General features: G+C 36.4%; 1 protein-coding gene across 2 annotated transcripts in view; it reads left to right on the top strand.

Annotated features, from left to right (window-relative positions):
• The first annotated feature begins 950 nt into the window (after positions 1-950).
• The window catches only part of LOC149541759 (mRNA-decapping enzyme-like protein), a 101,085-nt gene continuing 82,246 nt past the window's right edge, over positions 951-19,789 (top strand). For both annotated transcript variants that reach the window (XM_089796871.1, XM_089796870.1), the window contains exons 1-4: positions 951-1,229; positions 7,896-7,936; positions 8,080-8,129; positions 13,768-13,912. In XM_089796871.1, coding sequence (XP_089652997.1) covers positions 1,071-1,229; positions 7,896-7,936; positions 8,080-8,129; positions 13,768-13,912 — 395 coding nt within the window. In that variant the 5' untranslated portion in view covers positions 951-1,070. The remainder of the gene's footprint in view (positions 1,230-7,895; positions 7,937-8,079; positions 8,130-13,767; positions 13,913-19,789) is intronic.

The raw sequence follows: 19,789 nt of genomic DNA, 5'->3' as shown, positions 1-19,789 counted from the left end.
AGGAGGGGGAAAAAGTTTCAATTCTAGGAACATTTTGATGGATGACACTCAAATTCAAGTGTCGGATGACAAAGAAAGGAATACTGAGACAACCCATGTTTCAGCTAGCTTCTCACTTAAACCCATTACTTTTTGTGATGAGACGAGCAAAAAGGATAATTCCCCTATTACCATTTCTTCCCCTGTTAAGGAAAATTCAAAGATTTCTTCTAACCCATGGGTGTTGCAGGATAAACCAAAGGGACAAAAAATGAAGGAGGTTGTTGCTAAGAAGGTCGAGGAGCATAAAGAGGAGACGGTGACAGTGGAGGAGCATTACAGAAACCTCGAGGAAAGAGTCAAAGCTTTGGAGGAGGGGTTTTTCACCTTCTCCAAGTTTGGACTTAAAGTTACTCATGCTGCTGCGACTACCCTCCAATTGCTGGCATAGGAGAAGGAGGACGCTGGCTTGGACATGGAGGGCAATAAATTACTCTTTAAGTTCCTTGCTGACGACTGGGCCCAAATTCTTCTTCATGCAAGAGGAAAAGGAAAAAAAGAAATCTAAGTCTTTTTTTATTTCTGTTCAGTTATGGGATCCATGGATCCAACGACTTTATATACTATTATGACAGTTATAGTTTTGTTGGTTATCAGCTGTAATTAAGATTTGGTTTGGCCTGGGTGCCTCGTTGGACTTTGATTAGTTGCTTGGGTTCCTTTCTGATTCTAGCTCTCTAGTTTTAGGTTCTTGTCTCTGACTGCTGGTTATCCTGGTTTTTTTGTCTGATTTTGTTACTGTTTGATAATGTGCTGGTTACCAGCCTTTTGACTGTTAAGGGCCGACCCCCTTGCTTTTGATCGCTTTTAATTTCAAAAACACCTCCACACAAAATCAGTAGGTAATAAAGTACTCCACCAAAGCGGAAAAAAATTCCTCTAAAAACTGATTCGCTCGACCATCTTAATCGAAACGAAAGCCCATAGACGGAAATAGCAGGGCATAGATGCTCAGGTCTCTCCTGTTAACGGCGAACAGAATTGAGACGAATGTGACATAACAGAGAACGAGAGTGGTAATCCTTAATACGATGTCTCAGAACGGTAAAATAATCCCGCAACTGAGCCAGCAGGCTACCAACGACTCCAATTTAACTGTTCTTCAGCGGATCGATCGCCATGTCGAAGAAATTCTCACCACGGCAGCTCATGTGACTTTGTACGACTTCAATGTTGACCTCACTCAATGGGTATCGAAACCTTGATCTCTTTCATCTTTTTCTTTATGAAGAAGAATTCTGGTTTTTGATTTGTATCTAGTAGTTCTATGGTTTTCATATTTTATGTATTAAGCATACACCTTGGGATTAGATTCTGGTGCGTGCGGGCATTGGTTGCGCCTTATTAGGTAGGGCTTATTAAACCCAAATGGTTTATGTCGAGTTTTTATCGTGTTTTTAAAATTTGTAATATTCTTCTTTTCAGACAGCCTTTAGCTTAGATGCTACGGCCAAGAAATATCTTTTCTTGGATTGCCTTGGCCTAACTCAGCTGGTCGGATGTGATATTTTACCCAGTTTTAACTCTTCACAATATCTATCAGAATTTGAAAAGATGTACCAGAATTTGAATCGGTGAGCCAAATTATTTTTGCTATTTGAGTTCATCCCATTCAACATTTAGCTCATTGGATGCAGCATTTCATCCAATTTAACTTTTTATTGTGTGTATTAAGCTTTGAAGCTGGGTCCCAATTTTCTGAGCCAATTCGTATCCGCTACCCTAGCATGCCCCAATCCATGTTCAGATTGTTAGATGCAGGATTTTATTCAATTTTAACTCTATCATATCTGCTATGATTTGAACCAGGGTTTCGAATTTCGGTAACAGTTTACATTTGCCACTTTAGTCTATCTTGTTTGGCAGTCAGATTGTTGCATACAACATTTTATTTAATTTCGTCTCTCTATCGTGTTCAATAGGATATGATTCCAATTTCATACATCGTTTACGAATTTACTTTCACTATATGAGCTTAAACGATTTGATGCTCAGCTTGTTGAACAGTATTTTAGTCAATGTAATCTCTTTATCATATTTTCTGGGAGATGTAGGACCATCTAAGGGTGTAGGGCTATCCTACATCTTCCTAAAAAACTGTTAATTTCTATTAAGGTTAGGTGATAAAAATACAAGCAAGCATCTATAGGTCTCTATGTACCTAAGAAAATGCCCAAAATGACATAGGACGTTGAAAATATTTAATATTTGTGGCCTATGGGTAAAGATATTGTATCTTCCACTAAGGAACACCTTTTCCTATCATCTATAATGCTAAAATCATAGAAATACCCTTATTGATGTGGGGACAAGAAAGGGGGCAGTCTTGTACTCATATTTATTGAATGGCTACATTAAAATGAGAAAAGACACCTTTTAAGGAACCCACTTAGGAAAATTGAAAAGATCTCTCTTTGGGTGGCATCTTGGGGAAGTTGAAATGTCATCTATTGGCTAGTTGTTGCTTTATTGATAGCCGTGTGATGTTGATCAAAAGAGGGAGTGGGATTTTCTAGAGGCACAAGGATTCTAAAAGGAGAGGCCTGAGCTAGAGGTTATTTAGTCAAAGTTAAGTTCTTCTCTTCATAAATGAAGACGAGTAGTAAGGAGTGTAGAAGAACAACTTTTTGCTCCATGTTGTAAATTTGTCAAACCTAAATGGCTAATATTTTGTAATTCTAGAATGTGTATTTCATTTTATTGAAATTGAAGAGCATGTGAAATAGAAGAGCGTGTGCACATTTTCATATAATTGAGAAATGCAAGGCATGTGAAATAGAAGAGCATGTGTACATTTTCATATAATTGAGAAATAGAAGGCAAGTTATTTCTTGGAATTTTGTGAATTATTCTCTTTGTTATGCTATGTATATGTTGGGCAGAGTAACTCTCATGTAGTGTAATACATGTGATTGAGTATGTTAGGAGAGCCTCCTATGTTAAATGGTATCAAAGCTAGAGGTCTTGAGTCTGCAGATAGATCGTTGAATGTACACTAGGACATTGGGTTGGATTAAACTTTAACGAGAGCATGTTAGTTGTCCTCTAATGGACATTGATGGTGCACATAGTTCCTCAAATAAGAGAGAGTGGCTTGAGGAAGTGAGAGGTGTTTTGTCTAGAAATCTTTGTTGGGTAGAGGAATGATGTATATGAGTTTGTTGCAAATTTATGAGCAATTTGTTAGAGGAGCTATACAAAGAAGTTGTAGAATGAGTTTTTTTGTGTTTGTGTACAAATAGATGAACATGAGGTAATTGACACCTGACTCGAGCTTGAAGAGTAGAGGTGTAAATAGATAGTTGATTGTGAGGTAGTTTGCACGTGAAAGTGAGAAGCGGTTGTGTAGCTAGATTTGATGGCACGGAGTATTGGATGCTGTTAGTTCAAAAGGATCGTTGTGGCGTATAGAGTCTTGAGTGATTGAGAGCTTGAAGCTGCAAAAAAAGGTGAATGAGAGTGAAATACTGTAACAGTTGAGGAGAGGAAGATGAAGTGGGTCATGAGGAGGTTTGTGATGATTTTGTTCTTAGAACATTATTGGGAAGAGAGCTTTGGGACATGGAGATTCACATTGAATAAAGACAATTACAATAGGAAGGCAAAAGAAGTGAGAAGCCTATATAAAGGAATAGAAGAGAGGAGAACACAATAATTGTGGACCTGATGCTGGGGAGTGAAAGTTGAGAATGCGATGGAAAAGAAAATACCTTGCAAGTTGAGTTAGTAGGAGATGGAGTTCAGAGGGAAGATTTTCAGGTTGTTGGAGGAGTTGATCAAGAATTTGAGGTGAAGATTAGAAATGAGGGTATTGCAAATAGAAGATTTGTTAATGCCAAGTGAAGAAGACATTGCAGCTGTGGAAGATGTTGCAGCAGTTGAGGAGTTGATTGATTTTTCTGAGTTTAGTGAAAGAGAGATGAAAAGAGATGAGCTAATAGATATTGCCTATGAGCATGTATAAGGTGTGGGGAGAGTGCGAGTGAATGTTTTAGATTCTGTGGAGATAAGATCTTTGTGCATAGAGCATGTTTAGGATGTTGCAGGTTATTGGTGGAGGTGGTTGGTTAGTGAGAGCCAAGATCCCATGAAGGGAGGAGGAGAGGAGAGTGCCTTTGGTGGAGGAGAATAGCTATGCTGGAAGTGAATCCACATGGATGAAAAGGAAATTATTGAACACTTCATGGAGGAGGATGACAAGTGTCCCAACTAAGTGTTGGAAGAGGTAGAGGAAGAAGCTATTAATGTCTACAACAATGATGGTGTTCACTGCAAGTTACCAACAACCTAAAACAGTTGTCCAACTACTCCACTCCATTTTGTGGGTCCTCAGATTTTTTTCCTATCTCAGGTGTTTGATGCAGGAGTATCCTGGGGTGTAGAACAATCTTGCATCTCCCAAAATAATATTGTTATTTTCTATTAAGGATAAGTGATAAAAGAAAATGAAGCATCTATAGGTCTCCATGTGCCTAAGAAAGTCTCCAATATGACGTAAGAGGTTGAAAATATTTAATATTTGTGGCCTATGTGTAAAGCCAATTGTATTTTTCAATAAGGGACACCTTTTCCTATCATGTTCATTTCTATTGCCAAAATCATAGAAATATTAATTTTTGATGTGGAACAAGGGGAAGTGTCATGGACTCATATTTATTGAATGGTTACATAAAATTGGAAAATACACCTTTTCAGGCACCCACTCAAGACAATTCAAAAGACATTCTTTAGGTGGCCTCATCGGGAAGCTGAAAGGTAATCTATTAGCTTTGTCTTGCTTTTATTGATAACCATGTGATGTTGATCAAGAGGGGGGTGGGATTCCCAAGAGACAAGGATTCTATAATGGGGAGGCTTGGGCTGGAGGTTATTGATTCAGAGTTGTTCTTCTCTTCATAGATAAAGAGTGTAGCTCTATCTGGCAAATTTGTAAAGCCTAAGTGGCTAATATATTGTAACTGTAGAGTGCATAGCTCATTTTATTGAAATAGAATAAGCATGCATGAGTTTTCATATCAGTGAGAAATCAAAGGCAAGCTATTTCTTGCAATTTAATGATTTACTCTCTTTGTTATGCTTGTAGTATGTATATGCCGGGTGGTGTAACCCTCATATTGTGTAATAGAGCATGTGTTTTGAGTATGCTAGGGGAATCTCCTACATCAATAGGATTTGAATTTGGTTCTTCATTTTAATAGCTGGTTAATGTTTGCTATCTGACCTCATTCAATTCATTTTTCACCTTGTCAAATGTGTCGTTTTATCCAATTTCAACTCTACTTGAGTTTGACCTTGGGTATCTTCTTTGCAAACCAACTTACTTTTTTTATTCAAGGTCATTCCATTTGGTGCTCAGCTTATTAAATGCAGTATTTACCCAATTGTAACTTTTTATTATGTCTACTAAAATTCGTTTTTACCTCCTTAGATTGAGGGCATTGTTTTGGCTACCAGATCTCATATAATTTGATGCTTGATGTTGATCACATTTATAGCTTATGCATCCTGATATCAAGTATTCTCAATTTTAAACTTTAAATGTTTGTGTGAAACCCTGTGGTTCCTGTGACCTGGGGATGGATAAGAAACTTGAAAAATCTTTTTTAACTGGCTTGGGCCAACAGCAGGACTTTAAAAATGGATTTTGCCGAGGAGAGAGCTCATTTATCCTTGGCTAGCTTATAAGATTGAAATGTTTTTATATAGGAGGGTTTTACCTTTTCCTGCTAAATTAGTTTTTGCTTTCTAATTTTTTTTATATGCCCATGGCTATGGTAGGTCAAATTCCTATTGTTTTAAGAATTCTAAATTTCCTCTCTAGAGTGCATGTATTGTGGCATTCAATGCTGCAATTTACTGCCAATTTTGTACTTTAACTTTTCTTCAAGGAATTCAAACATGATGTTTTACATGACAGACTGGTATCGATTCCATCAAAGTCTGAGCTAATTAGGGCTTGCAACTTGTCTCAACTAATTAGAGCAAAACATGTACAGCTCTGGAGCGCTTTTCTCAGAGTATTAATAAGATCTGTCATTGTTAGTTGCTTTAATTTTTATCTCTGTGCAGCTTTGCCAGTCCTAATATCAATTGGTTATAATTGGTCTCAGCTGTTAGGAGTGGAAACCATAATTTACAGTCAATTTGACATTCATTATTGTCATTTAAGGGATTTGAGCTTCAATCTTTCCTGTTGATTTACTTTGCATTGGCTTCTGACAGTTTTGTTTGGTGTTGATCTTATATTCTTGTTTATTGTTAACATGACTTATTCTCAAGCACAAGGCTTATAGGATTGGATGCTACAATTTATTCAAATTGAAATTTTAACACTTAGCAAGTCCTCATAATAAAACATGTTTGGTGTTGGAGTTCTGTTATGTCAATGAGATAAATTTGTCTCTGGTATTTGCCTTTGAAGTTTTTGTCTCTGCACACTATCCTCATCTTTAAATTCCAGGGTTGTTTTAATATCAGTTTTGTTTGAGCACACAAAATTCAGGATTGGACATGTCATAAGGAGCTTGTACTTCTGTATTTTTGATGAAATTCCATTGATTTTCTTGGTATTTTTGATGAAATTCCATTGATTTTTTTGGTCTGGCCTCATTAGAGAAAAATATTGTGTTCAAGTATTCTACTCAACCTACTAAATATATTTTTTATATCTTGAATAAATTTTCTTTTCAATTTTCCACCATTGCCGAGTTAAATTAATCATAAGTTATTCTCAATTACCCTTAATATTGACTATACTTGAATGTGGGACTAACGATTGGTTTCCACCAATAATAATCTTTTTTTTTCACCCCTTCCCATGATACAAATTACATCCATATGTATAAGATTATTATATCCTATTACGTAGATAATTTTCCAAACAAGTTCCCTTATTATATTGAGTTGTTTTAACAACTCAACAACTCAATATTCGTACCACTAATATGATAGATTATCAAATAAACTTTGCCTAACCTAAGTAATAATGATGGAATATTTATAACAGAATACATGGCACTCAGGATTGGGTTCCACAAATTTACGTTTAATTTTACACTTAATTAAACATGTCGAATGTGGATTTGAACATAGATCTTTGTTGCTGAGTGGTCAGATGCACCCATGCTCTTTCCTGTGCACACATACTGCCATATCCGATAGGAAACAACTTGAATACACACTGGATACCATATCCAAATATGCCCAAAAACTGTTATTTGGTTTTAGACATTTGACATGAACCTTCTTAAACTTAAATTGTAAAGCTTCATTCATGCAATGTTTGGTTTTTGTTGTGAAATTTAATTTTTAAAGTACAGATTATTATTGTTTATCTAGTTTGTTATATTTATAGTTCTATTTTTTTAAATATTTAAATTCTAGATGTTTTCCTTTTTATTTATTTTTTATATTTAACTTTATTTTATCTTTTTATAGATTTAGATGTCATTAGTGTATTATTTAACATAGGTCCTGGTTTTTATGTATTTTTTTGTATATTATAAATTGTTAAATCAAATCATAATTATTTATGTAGCAGTTATGTATCTTTAAAGTAATGATAAATTCCTCTCGTAACTTAGAAAATTATGTTAAATATATGCATATTTGTTTTTTATGAATGTCGTATCCAGCCATATCCATATCAGGCGGCTTAAAAATGGTTTTATCCACATCTGAAACTATATCCTTATCCATGTCCATGCAACTTTGCTTTGCTGTGAAAGAGCATTGATTGATCACTCAATCTGATCCCAGTTTTCGCTGAACCGTACACATCTTATTCCCGGTCACTTTCCCAACTTGAACAATAATGATTCTGACTGCTTATTGAATTTTGTAATTTGTTTGTGCAGAGTCGAAAAGATGTGGAGGGATCTCTATTTGTTGTCAAGAGGTTATATTTTTATTTTTGTACTCATTTGGCACCAATTTATGATTTTAATATTCCTACGGCATAATGAGTTCCAGTTTCTGTTAATAAAATTCTAATTGTAACGATAGATCCTGCGTAACAAATAAACTGTCATTTGTTCACAGGAGGACCCAACCACGGTTTCAATTCATTGTTATGAATCGACGTAGTACTGGTATGTTTTTTTGGGTATTTTGTTCTATATTTTGAAGTGGGCTTTTTTAATTTTGTCTCTCTAGCATATGAGTTTGTCTTTCCGCGACTATGGAAATTGTGGGCTTTGGCATGAGGACTTCAAATTCCTTTTGAGATGTTGACCAATCTAAGGGAATAATGACAGAATAGTATAAGTCTTTTTCCATTTTTAGTCAGCTGGCTAACTTTGACAGGTTTAAAAATAATTATTATTGCCAACTAGCATAATTTAAAATACTAACTGAAGATAGTCCGTCTGCTTCTGGAGAAAGCAGTTTAATTAGGTACCTGTATTTTATCAGTGTTTTTTCTTTTGCCAGTTGGCTAACTGGTGACAAATTTAGGAAAAAAAAGTATTCGCCAGTCAGCATAACTCAACATATACTAGTTGGATTTTCCTTTAAAATGTACTTAAACTCATCAAAATTTCCAAAAGCAAATTCTAAGAGTTTCATCAACTTTGACTGTGAGACATTTATATTATTTGAATTACAAATATTCCCCTCCTATTCTATTGTTTTGAGAAAATTGCATACTTTAGAGTCTCCCTCAACTGTTTTTTTTATGGAACATTTGTTCTATAGCAGACTTCAAATCTTAATAAAAAAATGGATAACTTATACATTTATAACTGTGAACCTAAGTTGCTAGTTCGGGTTTGGTTCCAAGTTTGAAGTTCGGGAACTGGTTAGCAAGTTCGACAAAATTTTGGAAAGGGGTTTGGGTTCATTTGTACAAAAACATGTAAAAATTATTATATATATATATATATATATATATATATGAAGCATGAGTTAAAATTAGAATGTAGCATAGTAGCATATATATATATGCATTTTTATGAAGCATGAGTTAAAATTAGAATGTAGCATAGTAGCATAAACACATTCAAACAACAAAAACTTTAAAACACCATAAACAATCAAACTTGTAATTACAGTGATCATACCATCATATAGTAACATAGTTCAATCAACTTTAACATCAAAGATTCAAAACATTTAAAATACCAAGTAAAAGTATCATTGTATCACGTTCATTGTTTAACTAATGGAATGAAAATCTATTAATATTCTCAATTCTAAGTTCTTCAATCTTCATCTTCTTCTTCATATTCATCTTCTTCTTCTCTAGTATTACTTGTGCTACGGCCAATGGGATCAGCATCAGAATCAACAATGGTATTGACATCGAAGTCATCAAAATCATCAACTGTAAGCCGAGTAGGAAGCATCCAAGTCCGCAATCTTTGCACTTACATCCCACTTCTTTGTCTCCCCTTCTTTGTATTCTTGACTCTTGTGCTTAAGAAGACACAAGTTGTTATGCTCAAATACCAAGTTCTTTGCTTTTTTTGATTGCAACCTATTGTGCTTCACCGAGTGGATGAAAGAATAGGTGCTCCAATTTCTTTATGATGCAGAAGAACTAGCAACATATAAAGACAACATAGCATAAGCAATTAAAAAATAATTAATTCAATCTTATAAAAAATTTAAAATCACTTTCTAGTCATGATTCTTTTGAAGACAAAGTGAGCTAATTTAAAAAAAAAAAACTTACTTGTGATATAACTTTGATTGCCATGGGTTGTAATGTTTGGAATTTATGGCCATGGAGGTACCACCAACCATGAACATCCTTCTTGAACCGATGACGAAGAGCATCATTACTTAGACCTCTAGCATTGACAAACTCTATGAACTCATCCATGATTACATCTCTCATATCATCATCAGGAAATATTCTTCTAAATGCTGCCTGATACCCGTCAAACACTTCCATATCTCTATATGGTGGCAACCTTCCTAGTAGATCACAATATTGTGAGCTATAGTATTTGGGGGTGAAGACATAGGCAAGAAATGTAATGGAGTGGTCATTTTGTTCCATCTTGCATTAATAATTTTTTGCACTTGTTTGAAAAAGCTCTCTTGCAGATCTTGCTCCTTCTTATTTATAACTTGCTCGATCTTCTCAATCATTGAGTCTATGCCATCATAGATCTCTCCAAGGCAAGGCCTATCCATGGCAGTGTACCTAAGCATGCTCATAATGGGCTTGGTGATCTTAAGGAGATATTCCACACGTTCCCACCATGACTCAGCCAATAGCCTATCCTTTATTTTGTTTGCCCTTTCAATGTTCTTTTGCTTCCATACACCCCAATTATGGCTGATTACCATACTTTGAAGTGCATCTTTCACTTGCACAAGTCGTCTTAAGATGATTATATGTGATGCAAAACGGGTCTCAGCAACTTATGACATAAATTAGAGCAAAAAACAAGAACTATTAGATACATATTTTAGAAAAGTATACACATTCCACAAGTAAAATATGAAAAATCAGAAATTGTCAAATATTAAAAATTAAATTACTAACTTGAGTTCAAGTTCATTTGCCTTCAATAGCTCCAATTTTGAGTAGTTCCTGAAAAGTGATTGAGTCATGTGGTGGTTTGTGACAAACATTTGTATGTCTGCAGCCTCTTCATACATTGTTTTTATCCACTCAATTTGGTTCCCAATCTTTTGTAACATAAGATCAAGTGAATGGACTGCACAAGGTGTCCAAAAGATATGTTTATATCGTGATTCAACCAACAAACCTGCTGCTCTACAATTCTTGACGTTGTTCATTATGACTTGGACAACGTTTCTTGCACCCACTTGTTCAATGGCCCCAATTAGGATATCAACAATAAATGACCCATCTTTTACTTTGCCCTCACAATCCACCACTTTCAGAAACATTGCCCCTTTAGGGGACACCGCAAGGACATTGATCAAGGGACGGTTCCTGGAATCCTTCCAGCCATTTGAAACAATTGTCACCCTTGTCTCAACCCATGAGTCCCTTATGGGCTTCAATCGATTTTTAGTTTGTTGGACCTCGTCATCCAACAAGGTGGTGCACACTTTCTCATACCCAGGGCCACAATACCTTTTTGGAGCTTCATTGGCACCCCTCAACATGTCCTTCCAAAATGGAGAGCGAACAACATGAAAGGACAACCCATTTGCATATAGGCATCTTCCCACCTTAATGTTAACAATTTCTCGACCCTTATTTTGAAAAGCAGTTTCTAGTGGCCCCTTTCTTTTGTGTACAAGGGGACAGATTTAGTGTCAGTGTCCGTTGCAGTACTAAAGAAGGGGTGGTCTTGTACTATAACATCTGGGGGGGACTGCATTCCCTTTGCTCTTTTACTTTTATTGGCATTGCTATTGTGTTCTATTGCCTTGTGTCCTTTTCTCTCTTCTACTGCCTCATGCTCTTCAATATATTTTAACACATTTTGATTTGAAATAGGGGCACCTTTTTTGCTGGGGCATTTCTTGACTCCTCTTCTAGTGTAACCACATAAATGACCTACCACACGATAACAAGAACTATTTCTTTCTACACCACATCCCCGACACCTCCAATGGAATGCACCACCTCCTAGAAGGGGTTTTAAAATGTCTACATACTTCCATGGAGGAGAATCAGAGTTGGGTTCCATTCTTTGTTCGGTGTTGCCTATTGATGAAGAGGTAGATGACATTCCTTTCCCTATTGCAAGAAATTAGATACATGTTCATAATTTATATGCAAGAAAATGACAAATTTTGGAATAATGGAAAAAATTCAAAAGAACATGTGAAGATTGAAAGAGAAATGGAAAAATGAAAAATCTAGAACAAAAACAATAGCAAATGGAATAAGAATCAAGATCTTACCTTTTCCAGCCATTGCAAGCTTGCAAATGTGTATGAATGATGCACAAACACTTGAAGAACACCAACAAATCAATCTTCAAACTCCTTGCACAACCGGATGCTTGCTCAAAAACTAATGTGCTCTCCCTTAAGACCTGTTTAGAAACATAAAATGACAATGAGAGGGCACAAAAGCAATTCATAGCAACTTTTACATTTTATGGACGCCAAAAAACAATTAAAATTTGCTAATAAAACACTTTTCCAGCCGTCTGCGGGGCCGAGTTGACTGCGGTTTCAAAAATTTGAAGGTGGTTTCGCCTGGGTTCGAACCCAGTTTGACTCCAATTTGGCACAGAGAAACAATTGGAACAAGTTTTTTAAATGAGAAAATTTGAAAACAATTGTGATTAAGTTTGAAGAGCATAATTCTAATTTTTTAATTATCTGAATTTTAATGTTAAAATACTTATTGCATAATTTTTTTGATAATTAAACTATGATTCTGGGGCTCTGCTTCCTTCTGATTAAAAATATAAAAATAAAAATACTTTTTAGTTTGCTTGATAATATCAGAGATTCAGTTTTGTACTTCTAAACAAAATGTTCTCATTATTACAAAATTGTTTTTATCACAAAATGTTGTTTTCTTTTGTTTCGGAACATTTTATTAATGCCTAGCAAAGCAGTACCTAGACACTAGTTGCGCACCTCATTAGAGCTATTGATCAATAGAATCCATTTTATCCCAGGCTCCTCCATGAATCTCAAGACTTGTTCTGTAAGTCAACCTTTCTTGGCTTTGCAGCACCTTCTGTTCTCCATTGCAGGGTTAATAGATTGCATAGTCCCGGAGCCACAACTTGCAACAACATGTTTCTGCCAGAATATGCTTTTTGATCAATACTGTAACGAATTTTCTAACCATTTCCTTGTCCTCACCCAAATCAAGGAAAACCCCCACAAACAAAGGGAAGATATAACCTGATATTTGTGCTCAACAACTAGAAACTAATCAACTCGCACCCATTGGATAGTATACAAAAGAAGACAACAATGGGTTTTGAAGACTTTCTTAAGCTTTAATTTCAAAATTACCCCTCAGAATACCACCTCGCGATCCTTGCATGTCAATTTAAGTATCTACTTTCTAGCCTTTGCATGTGCTCAATGCTTGCAAAGGGAATTGTGAAATATCTCTCCACCGTGACTATGCGAGGCAGGTGATAGATGGTAGTTTTCCATTTGCCTTCACTATATTTCCATTTTGGCTGATAAAGGACCCTAATCATCTGGTATTAGATTAGCTAAACTCATCTGGTGAAGTAGCTCATCTTTTTTGTTTGATGAATTGATTAATCTATTTCAGATGCTGGTTACCATACTTTTATCCTAATCGCAACATGTACGTTCATTAATACACTTCATTTTGTCAGTCTCCCTTCTCTCCAGTTTTATCTCATTGGTGCATCTTCTACTTATTTTGAAATCTAACATATTCATGGAAATCCTGAATATTTTCTAGTTCATATTTCTTGTAGTGAAGTTATGAGATTTTTTTTGTCTGCTTTAGGGTTTCAGTCTGATTGATTTTGTCCCTGCTTGTTTCTTTTGCACTTGTTTAAGGCAGATGTTTAAACAACTTGCTTGTTTAACAGAGTCACCAACTGGGTTAATTTCATTAATCTGGCATAAAGTGAGTGATTTTATAGGATAATGCAGGGGAGAATATGCTTGGGCCCACTAAACATCGAAGCGATTGCACAAGTTGACAATTAGTTTTTTTATTCTCATCAGCGGAGTTTATTTTGAAAATTAGGCATGCTAGCAGAAATTGTTTTGTTTTGTCATGTGTTGCATTGTTAGTAAACTAAGATAAACAATGACAGTTTGTTTTTCATGCATTTCAATCAGAGAATTTGGTGGAAGATCTGCTGAGCGATTTTGAATATGAGGTACAACTTCCTTATTTACTATATCGAAATGCAAACCAAGAAGTGATTGGGATTTGGTTTTATAATCCAAGAGAATGTGAAGAGGTTGCAAAGCTTTTCTCAAGGTATTAATCTCTTCCCATGCCTATTGCTTTTGTACCTTCTTATCTTATCTTTGCTATCAAGCAATGTGATTGTCAATATGTGGATTACATATAGTTTTACAGAAGGTACATTGGAAAGATAATAATTTTTGATGTGAATTAGAATCAAGTTTATGAATCTTTGTTTTTATCATTTTGACTCTTTTGAGTTTCATATATTAAGTTGAATGTTGTTGCTTTCAATTTGTTCTGGCCTTGGTTAGAAGTTGATGCATAGAATGTTAGTTGTTACTGGTTTTATCATTTATGTTTTGTTGTAATTTGTTCTGTGGGGCCTTGCATGTTAGTAATTAATTATTATTCTAACGAATATATCAAATTTCACATGCTTGCCATAGTTCAGCAATTCTCATCAAAGTTACAGAGAGATATTATTGGCAAGAAAAGCATGATTGCTAATGCTATTTAGACCTTATTTGACATCTTTTATAGGTTACTTCTGTGGAGATGACTTTTGAAATGGAGGGAATTAAGATTGGCTTAAGCAATACAGTAGACCATAGTACAGTAGCCTTAAAATATATTCTTCTTTGCTAAAGAATATTGTTATTCCCAAGTTATAGTTCGGCTAATGATAGAAGCTCTTTGCATGTTGGATCATTGCTTTTAATGTTTTGAGTTCTACCTCCTCTCCTGTAGAGCAACAACATGAATAGATAAAAGACCAATGCAATTGTCTTTTTCTTAACTCAATCTCAGTTTAAGACAGTTTCTAGGTGTTGGTAAGTGTTAAACATATCCCCTTGGGATTTTTGACATGTTCTAAAAGCCTCCTATGAGATCCTTAACTGGGCTGGTAGTGGTCTCCAGGACAGATGCATCTTTTGGGAGAAACGACCAGCTCAACTCCCTTAAGTGGTATCAAATCATGATCACAGTTTCGAATCCCCTCGAGTAACGCTGAGGGGGAGATTGTTGCAAAAGGTCCAGTATGCCCCTTGGGATTCATGACATGATCTAACAGCCTCTTGTGAGATCCTTAATTGGGATGGTAACGGTTTCCTAGACATCAAAGCATGATCACAGTTTCGAATCCCCTCGGGTAACGCTGAGGGGGAGATTGTTGGGAAAGGTCCAGTATGCCCCTTGGGATTCATGTCATGATCTAACAGCCTCTTGTGAGATCCTTAATTGGGATGGTAATGGTTTCCTAGACAGATACATCTTTTGGGAGAAATGGCCAGCTCAACTCCTTCACTAGGAAGCTTTAGAGTGGTTGAAAGGGAGGATACAATCGGCATTTATCGACAACTATACCTAAGCTTTACCATAGTTTGAATACTCGAGTTTTTGGGAAAATTTGCCAAGTTTGTGAGTCTTTGTTATCTGGCTGAGCTGAGTTGACCAAAATCCCAAGCTGAGTTTGTCCGAGTCTCATAGAGTGCTTGTCTGAGTCCTGCACCAAGACTTTTGAGTATTGACTCTTTTGGCACCTGGATGTAACAGACACAGTGACTGAAATTTTAAAATTTGTGAGTGATGGTCACACGACATGTTGAATATTTGAATTAGCACAAATTGATAGACAAATTAGACTTTATATGCTCTCTAAATGCATTGATTTCTTCCTTTTTGTGTAATTATGCAATTTTCTATATTGTCGAGTCCATCTTGAGTCCGAAGTTTGAATAAAAATTTTGGGCTTCCAAGTGGAGTCCAAGTCCGAGTTTTTAAATTTTGAGCAACACATTCTACCATGGGATGCATGTGCTTATTTTTCTTTCATTGATTTGTATTTTGCACGTGTTTATGTAGTTTTGAGATACTTTATTCACTCACATGATGACTTGTACATGATGCATGTAAAATTGTAATAACCCCAACAGGTTATAACTCCTTCAAACACCAAAAATCTTTATACTTCAGTTGTTTGACATTTCGTCAAACACTTTGCAAGCAAGGTCTGATACCACTGTAATGGTCCTGCTCTAATCCGACCTTAAAATGCTGATTGAAGGTTCGAAGAATTTTGTCAAACACTTTGCATACAAGGGGTCATATGACTGATATAACTTTTCAGATTGATGCAACGACTCTTGTTTTGATTTGCATCAAAGAGAATGCTTACAAAAAGACTCCAGATTGTCTAAACAATGACCTAATATGAATGTGCAACTAATTTTGGCAATATTCAATACATATATGTGACTTAAACTACTTGCAAAATGCAGCTACAACAACTAGTAATTATGACAAATACTTTGGACGCAACCTAGGATGGCATCAATGCACTTACAACCAAGTGTCATTAATATAAACACTTAGTATGCAAAATTATAACATTTTTTATGCCAAAAAGAGAACTTACAGCCAATTGATATTTTGTCAAACAATTGGAATGCAAACTAATAAGCTGATCATCAACTCTAGGGTTGCAATATAGATAGTCTAAAAATTACAACGCTCTTTCAATTGCAAAATCCTAGCCTTCCTTTTATACCAATAATGCCAAATGACAAACAAAGACAAGTACAAGGTGAAATAATGAAGTGCTGAAGCTATATTTTGTACTCAGCTGAAAACCTACATTTCTCAGAAAATATGCCAAATGAGAAGTGAAGAACCTGATTGTGGATGGCTGTAATATTTTCCTTCAATGCTGTCCCTTCTACTTGCTTTTTTTCCGATCTGCTTTTTCCGGATTTGCTTTTTCCGTTTTACTTTTTCAAACTGCTTTTTTGGATTGCTTTTTTCGGAGTTGCTTTTTCGGACTGCCTTTTCGGCTTGCTTTTTTTTTTTCAGTTTTGCTTTTTCGGCCTGCTTTTTTCAGACTGCTTTTTCAGCCTGCGGACCTGCTAGAAATGACTTCCAATAAGTTCGGCCCTGCTAAAAAAAACCTCCTGAAATGCTGAAATGCTGAAAATGGCCTTAGACCCAATGATGCCCTAGCTGAAGTGACTGAAGTATCACCTCCAAATGTGCAACCCTTCAGAAGATATTTCACTTCCTCAGTTATGCAAATCCAAGGGAGTTTTCGTTCCCAAAGATCAACTGACTATTTGAAACCGCTTGGCTCCACAATAGACTATGTGACTGAATCACAATTTGATGTCAAGAGAGAAATAAACAACTGGATGATCAGAATGAAGCCCGGGGTGCCTATTTATTCTTTTTTCTCCACTTTCCCCAAAAACTTCTAGAACATTATTTTATTTTATCTATTAAGTGACTTTATAAAATATTGTATAATTCAAGTCACTTTATTAAATTATTTAAATATAAAGTTACTTTTTAATGTTTATTTATTTGATAACTTTATAAATAATTAACTTAATACCACTTATTTATTTAATTAAAATAATTAATTAGTCATCCTCATAAAATATTCATTATTTTGGACAACCTAATTAATTAAATTAATTAAATCAAATTGCCTCCAAAATGGGGACATGACAGTCTGCCCTTCTTGAAATTGCTTGTCCCCAAGCAATGGCTGAACAATAAACCAATCAATCCGCCTGGATCCCAAATGTAGTCATGAACTATACCACTGTTAATTAACATAGGCTCCTGCAATATCCTCTGCAATATAACCAAGAGGAATCTATAATCAAACTGACAATTACAGCTCAACCAAACTCCAAAATCACAACTGCCACAGTTAGAAACCCATGAGACACAAACTCTTAGAACATCAGAACCCAAGTAAAGTGGACAAATCAAGCTGCCAACATAGTAAATACCATCAACGCATCCCACTGGCCTATACGGAATGTACAATCCAACTCTGCAACAATGGTGAACGCTCCCGAATGAAACTGTACCAAGTATGGAGAATCCACACACTGTACAACTCTTGCAATCAACACAACTCTGCAGATCACTGGCCACTGTCTCATAACCATAACTCCCACGCACCGCTGATGGTGAAAAGACATGACAAGATAAACAGCAAGAAATGGAACCCAAACCAAATTTGCCTGCCATCAACTCCTCAACACAAGGATCAAATGCTAACTGATGTACATACCCTGCAGTATAATGCTGATAAAAAGAACCAACCTCAGTCAACAACTCAGCATGAACAACTGATACAACCCACTGTGACTGATCACCAGCTAAGCCAGGTGATGTCATAGCCAAAGGAGTAGAATCAATAACAACAACCACTGAAGCATCACTCCCAAACTCATGCTCTAAGTCATGTATTTTCAAGCTGTCAACCGCAGAACCTATCGCCATATCATGCCCATCACAACTCTCATCCCGAGGCATCAAACCGTCCCATAACTGATGACAAGCACTAGGAACCAAAGTACATCTTTGTATCATCATCTCATCAACATGGTCATCCAAGGTAAATTGATGAGCATACCTCACAGTGTAATGCCAATAGAATTCGCCAATCTTAGTCAGTGGCTCAGACTGCAATCCAAATGTAACTAACTGCAATCGATCACTAACCAAGTTGGAACTGACTACTACCTTCGAAGACATCGCCAAGGGAGTAGTATTACTAGCAGGAACCATGCCAACTGCCGGCTCACCAATATCACACATGATCTTTGATACAACATCTCTAGTGTCTGTGCCATCAGTACTAGAGGCCACCACTATGTCAGGCATACCACAACAATCTGCTACAACACCCAACTCAACTGAACCTGGCTCTAGTGGGAACGAACCCGATATGCCAATGTTAGTATCGAGGATGGATGCATCCCCATCTCCATTGTCTTTGACAATCTCGACCATGGACATCCTCGGATCACCAGACACCACAGCTTGTGACTGTACAGAATCTGGTAAAGATTGCAGTCACTCTAACTCCACGGTCACCTTAGCCAAATGAAATTGTGACTCCTCGAAAGCCAACTGTGTACTCTCAAGAATCTCAGAAGTCACCTCGAGCTGCTGAGTAAGCTCACTCACCTCATCTTCCTTGGCTAATAATGCATCGTATGCTGTACTCCCCCACTCTATAAGATAATTTTTGTCGGCTACCAATTGCATATAATTCTGTCTCAAAATCCGAATAGCCTCCCATAAAGAGTGGATCTCTATCAAGGAAAGATAACTGCCTCCTTGCTCATCACTAGTAGGAGAACCCCATCCATAAACTGCTAACAACTGACGAGCAGCATCGAAATGCTAGCAAGCGATAGCAATGTCTCGCTCACTAATTCTCAACTGACTAGACACATGATGGCACTGGCTAGATTGTCTCCTACAAACCTCCTCTGACGCACTGTCTAAAGGAGTATCCTCAAGGTTACTGGTATCTAGAGTATTACCATCCATATCTTGCGAATCAACTCCAAAGCTCATATCAACATACGGAGTATCAAAAACTGTAGCACTGCTGTCCAACTCCTCTGTACCAAAAGAAACTGCCAAGGAAACTAAGTCTTCAAAATTGCCCACTGCATCGTCTTGGATGTCATCAATGCCAATATGATCTTGGGACTCATCTGTACACACTGCCAAATATGAAAGATCATCAACACATTCCAGCAAGAATGGTCGACTGGATATATGAACAAAGCCCATCACCGGTGTATAAAAACTAATACCAACATTGGACAAGCTGTTGGCACAAGAAAAGACAACATTGTGCAATCTGCTAATCAAATCCATGATAGCACCCAAACAATCACTGCTACCAAAAAGTGTTAAAGATCTCCAGTCAACTGAATCCCAAACGCCAATATAACAATCTCGAGTCCATATCCGTAAACTAGAATCAGTTGGTAACTCAAGCAAACTCCTCACCTAAGTAATATGACCAATACCAACTAACTCTACATATCTATCTGACATTGTCCCTGTATCTTGGATGTGAATGCAAGATGAACTCGCAACATTATCAACGACCACATATGATCTACGTGCCGTAGA

This window comes from Cupressus sempervirens, chromosome 8 (genome assembly GCF_028749045.1).
Source record: "Cupressus sempervirens isolate cs-2001-9-10 chromosome 8, ASM2874904v1, whole genome shotgun sequence".
Taxonomy (NCBI): Eukaryota; Viridiplantae; Streptophyta; class Pinopsida; order Cupressales; family Cupressaceae; genus Cupressus; species Cupressus sempervirens.
Note: the sequence above shows the minus strand (reverse complement) of the source record. Positions and strands in the feature narration are given on the sequence as shown.